Consider the following 9842-nt stretch of genomic DNA (forward strand, 5'->3'; position numbering starts at 1 on the left):
CCTCACCCGGATGAACTAGCACAAGTAAGGGATGGGTTAGACCACGAAATCACGGTGAAACAAAGGTTGGATCACCTCTAACAAGGGCTGATCAGTAGCATTTTCTGAGCTAGGCAGCAACTCAGTGCAACCGGTGTTGGCTCCAGTGGTGATGGGCGGTTTGGTTGCTGAATATGGGCGAGACACCAGGCTGCAGCGGCTGAAAGGTGATCGATCGGTGAACCAGAGCGGCTGTGGAGATGGTGAAACGGCGATGGACAGCAGAGGAAAAAGGGCGGTTCAGCTCGTGATCGTCCAAGGGGGAGGTCTCGGTCAAAGATATGATGTTGCCGAGATCTCTTAGCTCTCTCTTCTTGATGCGCTGGAATAGTGAAAGCCGAATGATCCCCCCTCTTACTAGGACCTTGTATTTATAGATAAAATTGGCCTAGCTTGATGGGCAAGAATGCAATATCCGCATATCCTTGTGTTTCTTAAAAAAAATCTGAATATTTGGAAAATATCCCCTCTTGGAGTGCAATTATCGCCCGAAGAGATATGCAAATGTGCTAGCCGAATCGCACAATTTCTTTCCTAAAAAATTCAGCTTCAAGGAATATATACGTGGGCTTGTTGAATTTTACGTGTATATGGGCTTTTTGTGCAATCTTGAGCTTGATTAATTAAAAGGCTGCTTGGGCCGAATTAAAAAATCCAACACTTCCTCAAACTCGGAACACCCATTTCAAATGCCTTGGCCAAAAATGCCCTGTTTCTCCTGCCTGTCAAATTTAAGTTCAAATTTGTGCCGCCAATGGTCCAATGCAAGATGCAATGCATGAGTAAAAATTAAATATGCTAAAGATGATGAATTTTTTATTAGAACTAAAATTAGTTCTATTTTTTTTATGCATAAATGACTAAAAAATTCAAAATTTAGGTGTCAACAACTCCATATCGAGTCGGAAAATTCTGGACTTAAGATTTTTTGGCGCCCACATATCCAAATGGGTCGAATTGAGCCGTTACATATGGTATTAGAGCAGAACCCTTGGGTACATGTGGAGGTCCAAGCGGATCCCAACAAGGTCGAGAAATGATTGCTCCCGCCTCCCTGACGACGGATTAGCTCGAGAAATTATTGCTCCCGACACCCCCCGTCAATTTTCCGGCACATGGCCTTCGAATAGGTTGTGGCACACGAGTTAACTAACTTAACTACCAAATGTCAGCAAAACCCGAACTAATACATGTCTCTTTCTTTCCTAGCGGTAGATCATGAACAAAGATTCTGCGTATAGATTGGTTGATATCCTATTCGCAGGTAAGTTATAACGAAATCCCCTGAATCTCCTGGAGTAACAAGCAAGCTCTATCTCCTCCAGAACGTCTATGAAACTTCGACGAAATTAGCTTCTGGTTCTTAAACGTTAGTTATCCACAACTTTTGGTGCTCGTTACAAGGCCAAAGTCTCCAAATGGGGCCATCGAAGATCAAGTTAGGGGTCAAAGGTCGCCGCTTATCCATTCAATGGCGACAGACTTATGTTTGACTTCTTTGAACGCGCAAGAACGTAGTCACCATGTTGGAAAGTCTCACAGGTGCTCGCTTTAGGACCAAATGCTCACTCGATTTTGGTCACTGAAAAGCACAAACTTTCTGGGAGTCTTTGATTCAGCACCAGAACTTCCATTTTCCCCGGGGGGGAGGTAAAACGGGATTCGTTATAGCAAAGTCGAACGATATATTGCTGTAATCGTGAACTTTAGCAGAGGATTAGACAACCCGGTTCGATCAGTCTTATGTCCTAACTCGTGTTACATCCCCGACCAAATTTGGTTTATGAGGCCAAATTCGAAAACACGTGAAATATAGCTCAAACGAAAACGCATAGTTTCTGCAGGACATGAATAATTTGACACTGTTTAAGCATAGTTTAACAAATTGCAGAAGTTGATACAGCAACCTATGCATCTTTGGTCCCTCCCATTCCCTATTGTGTATGTAGAATCTGTGGATGTGATAATTTCGATTCGATGACGGTCGGATCTTAATTCATTCCTCTGCAATCCTTCCATTGTCTTGATCAGGCATAAGAATAGCAGCACAATATCATCGATAGAAAGCTGATCGTATGGTCCATAATTCGATTGAAAAGCGACGTACTTTAACCAAAATAAGAGAGTGACCTAACAATATGGATATAACAATTGGGTTGTTAAATCGATTGCATGTTTTCAAGACTTGTCGGGGGGAGTTCCTGTCTTGACTAGGAATAGTGGCGTGACAAAGCCAGCTTCTCCTCTTCATGGAATCCTAATCAACTCCACATAATAGACAGCGACGACCGCTCCAATCTTATCGAAAAGGCGCCATAATTCCGCGTTTTATGAAGATTTAGTCAATGTTATTCGATTGTTTAATGCTATCTGTCCTTAGCGACTTTAATGTGACTCTTCACTTTGTTTGGTTAATGGCTTCATCCGCAATGAGAGTCCATTTTTCAATTCGATAGGTGTAGCTTTTCCTCGCAAAGTTGGTCCCTTCTCCTTCACCTGTGGAAGAACAAGACGTACATATCGCTACAACTTTGCGGATACAATTTATATAATCAACTTATTCGTATGCAATCTTGACCTTTTCGTATTTGGTAGGGTAATGCCACGGAAAAATCAGGGCAGTATACCGCGAAGTTTGCGAATAATCTGAGCTCATTTGCTTGTTGATCGCCTCACTGCAGTTGATTACATTCTTCCACTTCCTAGCTATGAAATGTCGCTTGAATTTCCTTCAGGTAAACCTGGTCAAAAAATAAATTTGGCTTCTGTGATGCTCAATGATAAATCTGCGAATTTCACTTGAATGTTCAGGCACAGATGGATTTTCCTGTCCTCAGGTGTTGAAGTCTTGGTTCTGATGAACTCTTGACCATCATGACATTCTGCATAGGTTGAGATTTTCCTCCATCGATCTTGGTCAAAATCAGCTCTTATACCTTGCAATGCAAGTTTTTCAAGAGAAGTTTATGTCGACATAATGGTGATCAAGCAGGAATTGGTAGCTGAAATATATTGCGATAAACTACACGGAGAAAACGACATGATTATGAACTCACAACAGGCACATCCAAATTAGCTGTTCCTGGTTTCAGATAAGAATCTACTCGGATAAAATAACCACGAAAGTTTCTCCGAAACTTCCTGCGATTGTTCCATTTATGTTTAGTATACTCAACCGCATTACACAAGTTATTTCTGCTGACAATTAAGAAATTTTAGTTAGCTTATTCACGTAAGATGAAACTGCAAAAAAAAAAATAAAAAATACTGAACATACTTGCAAACTTTTCCACAGGCAACAAGAAAATTGAATAGCTTGCTGTTAAAGGCAAACATGTTTAACAGGAATATGCCAAAAAGCAAAAGGGATATAACTAAAATAAACCAAAACTTGTGCAATGTGCTAAGAAGACATGGATCCCACACAAGGCAGCTATAAATATAAGATTCACTCACGTTCAGCAGTTTTACAGTTCAGAGACTGTGAAAAGACTCAGCCTTTGCAACCACAGTCTAAAGCCTCTTGGCAATACATAAACCAATAACTCTCACCACCACTCACCAGACTAGAGGTATGGCAGAGAGCCCAGTGAATCACCTACTCATAAAGCTTGCCCAATTTTTCGAGAACGAGGTGTGGCACCTGGCAGGCGGTCAAGAAGAAGCCCTCTCGGTGAGAGGAAAGTTGGAGCGTGTCCAGGCCCTCCTCAGGGTCGTGGATTCCAGTGAGGAAAGCGACGACGAAGTCAAAGTGTGGGTGAAGCAGTTGAGAAATACAGCCTACGAACTGGAGGACGCGCTTGATGAGTTCTCGCTGATCCTGAGACACGATCACGGAGTCGAGTATACTGGCCTTATCAGCAGGATGTCCTGCTGCATCAGGAACCTGAAGTCCCGATATCGTGTCACGTCCGAGATAAAGCGCAGCCACTCCACATTAAAGGACATATGGGAAGGGCACCAGAGGCTGCACTGCAAATTCAGCAGGGCTCAACAAGAGCTCAGTGCCGATAACTCCTGGCAGGACCACCGAGGCAATGCCCTTCTCCTAGATAGAACTGACCTAGTGGGCATTGAACAGCCGAAGAACGAGCTGGTCGTGCGGTTACTCGACGGTGCTCTCAGGCGGGAGGTCATCTCCGTCGTGGGAATGGGAGGGTTGGGCAAAACCACTCTGGTGAAGCAAATCTATGATGACCCTGCCGTGAAGAAACATTTCACGGTGTATGCTTGGATCACTCTCTCTCGGTCCGCGAAGTTCGAAGAGTTCCTCAAAGACATGCTTAATCAGATCAAGAGGGTGATCAGGAAATCGGTCCCTCCAGGAGCCAACACTATGAATAGCCAATGGCTGAAGATGCTCATCAAGGACCTGCTTCAGACGAGGAGGTACCTGATAGTCCTTGATGACGCCTGGCACATAAATGAATGGGATGCGGTCAAGCACGTCTTGCCCAACAACAAGCACGGAAGCCGAGTCATCATCACAACCCAGAATGCCGATCTGGCATCCACCTCCTGCAAGGAGTTCAACGGGCTGGTAAAAAATATGGAGCCGCTCGATCCAGAGCAGTCGTGGAAGCTTTTCTGTCGGAAGACATTTCAGGGGAATTCGTGCCCTTCCCACCTGGAGGAGATATGTAAGTTTATTTTGAGGAAGTGTGAAGGATTACCGCTCGCCATCGTGGCCATCAGTGGTGTTCTGGCTGCGAAAGACAAGCAGAGGATTGACGAGTGGGATGTGGTACGGCGCAGCCTTCGCGCTGAGATCGATGGCAATGATAGGCTCAAGAACTTGAAGAGGGTGCTTTCCCTCAGTTTCGGTAATTTGCCGTACCATCTCAAGTCCTGTTTCTTGCACTTGAGTGTATTTCCGGAGGGTCATCGGATCGAACGCAGAAGACTCATCCGGCTTTGGGTAGCGGAAGGGTTTGTCGAGAGAAAAGAAGGCAAGACGCTCGAAGAAGTTGCAGAGGACTACTTCAGAGAGCTCCTGAACAGAAGCCTGATCCAAGTGGCTGAAACGACAACTGACGGAAGGTTCACATTTTGCCGCATCCATGATTTCCAGAGGGAAATAATAACTTCAAAATCGCGAGATCAAAGCTTCGCAATGATTGCCAAAGAGCCAACCGACATGTGGCCAGATAAAGTTCGCCGCCTTTCATTGCACAACAGCCTGCAAGCTGCACAGCAAAACAGGTCACTTTCTCATCTGCGCTCTCTATACATGTTCGGGGTAGACAAGGCATCCATTGACATTGTCCTAGGTAGTGACATCAAACTGCTCAAAGTCTTAGACTTGCAAGCCACACCTTTGCCAAGGTTCCCAGTCCAAGTTGTTGACTGGTACTACCTAACATATTTAAGCTTCAGGCACACCGAGGTTGAAACAATTCCTGCTTCGATAGGGAAGCTTCAGAACTTAGAGACTCTAGATCTTAAGCACACAAATGTAACGCGATTGCCTGTCGAAATATTGAAGCTGCAAAAGCTCAGGCATCTCTTGGTGTATCGGTATGAGAACATATCCTATTTGTGCTGCAAGTATGGCTTCAAGGCACTCACGGATATTGGGGCTCTGCAATCCCTTCAAAAGTTGTGCTACATAGAGGCGGATGATGAGAGGAGCCACATTATAATGAGAGAGCTCGGGAAGCTGACGCAGTTAAGCAGGTTGAGCATCCTGAAGTTGCGGAAAGAAGACGGAAGAGCTTTGTGCTCATCGATCACGAAATTAACCAACCTCCATGCAATATCCGTGGCTTCAATCGAGGATGACGAAATATTGGATCTGCAACATCTTACCTCTCCGCCTCAACTACTGCAGAGGATCTACTTGAAAGGGCGTCTCGAGATGCTACCAAACTGGTTAGCCACTCTCCATAGTCTTGTCAAGTTGCATTTACAATGGAGTCGGCTGAAGGATGACCCGCTCGTATCACTCCAAAGTCTGCCCAATCTCGTGCATCTCGAGCTGCTCCAGGTCTATGAAGGAAAGACCTTACGCTTCAAAGCCAAAGGTTTTAGGAAGTTGAGAATTCTGGGTCTCGACAATTTCGATGAACTGAGATCAGTGGAAGTGGAGGAAGGAGCAATGCCCTGCCTGGAAAAGTTGATCATTCAGCGCTGCAAGCTACTGGAGAAGCTGCCATCAGGTTTCGAGTATCTGACCAAGCTCAAAGTACTTGAATTCTTCGACATGCCTGATGAGTTGGTCAAGAAGTTTGTGCAAGACGAGCACGACAAGGATTATCAGAAGGTCGCACTCATTCCAGAAGTTTACTATGGATATTGGAGAGATGGAGTCTGGGACGTCCAATCGATAGAGAGATCGTCCGAGGGCGACGCCTCTCATCGCCAAGGCACTAGCATGAGGAGCAGTCAGTTCCCTCCATGCTGGAAGTAATGGATTGATTCTTTTTACGTGATCTGAGTATTATATGCGCACAAAATGTTTGCAATGTACATATGAGTGCGAGTATGACTGTATGTATAGCAAATGTCGACGATAACAGGCATATGCAAAAACAATGTAAATACTAAGGCAAGGTAATTTTCTATGCCTGTAAATGACATGAATAAAGCAGTTATTTCACTGTATTCTCCTCGTGAAATGCGCTTCTCCTTGGGCGTTGTGGATGCTCATCAATGTACGATAACAAGAGGCTTGCAACTAGGCCAATGAAGTATGACCAACCTATGACATAAAACTGAACTGAAGTACATTTTTCCAACACAAAGATTGCTTAGAGGGGAAAAGAACAGATAACGCATTCGAAAGCCTTGTGCAGCGGGAAGATCCGAAACTGCTGTTAATGTGAAAGGCTCAAAACACTTATATTCGTCACCACATTGATATACAGATTAAAACCCTGGCACAAATTCTTGTGCTTGTTTGTCGCATATCAGTGTCAAAACACAATCTCACTAACAGAGGATACATCGGAAGTAATAGCGTTGTAACACCAGCCTAAACTGAATATTTTCCACTGCTTTCCTTCCATCATCTCCATATGCATTTAGTTGGTTAACAATCCTCCTAGTATTTTGACAGTTGAAGATGTAAACGAGCAACCCTGTGTAAGTCTCCCTACAACAGATACCCGTCAATCACTTCATCTTGCTAATCATACCATTAAATTGATCATCGGCCGTGTACCCCAGGAAGTCGAATTCTCAGAGTTAACCAAATAGGAGGAATGGCCGGAGCTCATTGACAGGCATAGGTTGCCTTAGTCATAATGCAATGCAATTTCCAACTCCTGTTCACATTATGCCCGGCGCATGCAAAGCCCCCCAAACTACTTGGAAGTTAGCCGAGTCTCAAGTCTTCTTTATATCCTTCCCTCTACAATCAACGCTGACTCATCTTAGGATTATAACTTCGGTTTCGGACACCCAAGTGACGTCCAAGGTCTCCATGTGCCTCATACTCCTTGTCCTAGAACATAGAAGAATATCCTGAGGCAACCCACCCAACTGTTGGGATATACGTAACATGCATAGGCAAATAAAACATATAAAATACGCAGTAGAAATAAATAAAAACCCATACATGTATCCCCGGAGGCGTAGTTCGTGCATTTCAATTGAAAAACATATATTGATTAAGAGAGTTAAAGGATTACTTCTCGTAGCGTGCTTGAAAACAAGTTGGTTCAGATTTTCTTTGTTCGAGCCCCACAAATGTCGGACCTCTAGTTCGGACACACCACCAATCACAACATCGAACTGAAGAACGAACTCGCGAGAATCACCACTTGAATTGTGCTAGCAATATTGTGGAATCAATTTTCCGCGCTCTCAAAATTTTAGTCACCGTAAGAGCAAAAGTCTGGAGAGAATTTTCTGATTTTTCTCTCGTACTTTTACGCGGCTCTCAAATGCTCATTGGTCTCTCACAAATGCACGCCCGAGTGAAAACTGTTTTCACTCGTTTCCCCTTTGCTTTTTTGCAGACAAACATATTTTTATTATTATTTACTATGTGCACCACGATCAGTATCGTGAGAAGCACCCACGATCTGATGGTGGGTGCATTGCACAACAGCCAGCAAGTGATGTTGCTGTCCGTTGTGCATGGGCACACGATAAGCAACATTTGCTCATCGTGTTCCACGCATGTGGTCAGCATTTGCTGACCATGTGTGTGCATTATATATATATATATATATATATATATATATATATATATATTGATATATTGTTTTATAAATAATAATAACCATTATTATTATTATAAAAACAAAAAGGGCATACCAATACTATATGCGCATATCGGACGTATAGCATTTGTCCACGTTGAGCGTACATGTGCATCATATGCACTGCACTTACAACCGAAAAATAAAGAATTAAATTAAATCATATTTAATCTAATTTCAGTCCAACTAATTCAATAGTCGTGATTGCAAACATATTTGCAATATCATCTTTCTTGTTCAACGTCATCCTGAATTGGTTATGGTGTGTGACATTCCTGGATTCATCACTAAGCTAGTAGTAAGACATGCACTAACACATTAGAACATCCAAGAGAATTTATTGTTCCGATCAATCTCCAGGTCCTACAAACCATGAGTGACATCTAGCAATATGTCATGGCTACCCATAAAGTGTGAATGCTTTAAGAACATAATGAACATGTCGCTTTGGTTACAAGTGTAATTCAATCCCTCTGTCTTACTATATCCCGATCGAACAAAGACCATGAAATATTTGTCAAGTCACCAATTCGATCATATGCACAAATCTAATCGACGTGCATTTATACGAGACATGAACATTTCATTCTCCGTTACAACCCCAGCCAAGGATTTCAGTACATTGCCATAATTAGATCGCATAGGACATCATACCTTGCATTTAACAAGGAGAAAGATTCCATTTTACGCACACGTGTGGCTTGGTCTGTGTATGAACTATGACCATCATGTATAGAGGCGAATCAACGAACCGCCAATATGCGCACTTGTGAACCATAGCCATCTAACATACAAGTCAACACTGTGCCTTAAGTCTAAGAATTATTTACACAAGATCAAAGCATGAACGATTAGACACCGACCACGCTAAAAGCTTTCATGTCGTTAATCATTCAATACATGTCACGTTTAGTGAACTTGTGCGGTACAAGCATCCGTATTCTAACTCGTGCATCGCAATACCCAATGACTTGTGACTTGTCATTCCCTTAAGAATGCAATTAATGGTGAAGTTAAGAACACACCGGTTTCAACAGGATCATTGATATCCATTTAATGATCCATCGACCAGGAATAGTTTAAAGATTCGGTCTAACTGCGAACCCGTCACATTATTCTCAACGTCTCAAGAATAGGTCCAACCACAATCGATCTTATGGAATTTATTCATATAAGGAAATAATTAGACAAATGAATAAATATATTTTTTCCATTAATTAAATAAGAAATTCAAGATACAACTGAAATCCCTAACATGTAACTATTATATAGTCGCTTTAGGGCATATCTCTAATAATCTCCCACTTACACTAAAGCCAACTAGTCTAGTACCTCAAACCCATTTTGTCAAGGTGTCTCTCGGAAGAAGACTAAGGTAAGGCCTTAGTAAAGGGATCCGCCACGTTTTTGCTTGAGGCAATTTTCTGCAAGGTGATGTCACCTCTTCCAATTATTTCTCTAATGAGATGGAAGCGTCTCTCAATGTGTTTGGACTTTTAGTGAGATCTTGGTTCCTTAGCTTGAGCGATTGCCCCATTATTGTCACAAAACAATATAATTGGCTGCTCAATGGAAGGAACAACTCCAAGTTCAGAA

At 42.9% G+C, this 9842-nt stretch overlaps 1 protein-coding gene across 1 annotated transcript; it reads left to right on the top strand.

Moving 5' to 3' along the window:
• Nucleotides 1-3327: 3327 nt before the first annotated feature.
• LOC115730079 (disease resistance protein RPM1-like) lies at nucleotides 3328-6642 on the top strand. The gene has a single exon (XM_030660661.2). It carries the CDS (start codon nucleotides 3614-3616, stop codon nucleotides 6446-6448), a length of 2835 nt encoding a protein of 944 aa, XP_030516521.2. The 5' UTR covers nucleotides 3328-3613; the 3' UTR covers nucleotides 6449-6642.
• Nucleotides 6643-9842: the final 3200 nt, after the last annotated feature.

The sequence above is a fragment of the Rhodamnia argentea genome, chromosome 3, assembly GCF_020921035.1.
Source record: "Rhodamnia argentea isolate NSW1041297 chromosome 3, ASM2092103v1, whole genome shotgun sequence".
NCBI lineage: Eukaryota > Viridiplantae > Streptophyta > Magnoliopsida > Myrtales > Myrtaceae > Rhodamnia > Rhodamnia argentea.

Bases quoted from the DNA above. Each gene is read 5' to 3' on its own strand.
- LOC115730079 (XM_030660661.2), top strand. From the start codon at position 3,614: ATGGCAGAGAGCCCAGTGAATCACCTACTCATAAAGCTTGCCCAATTT.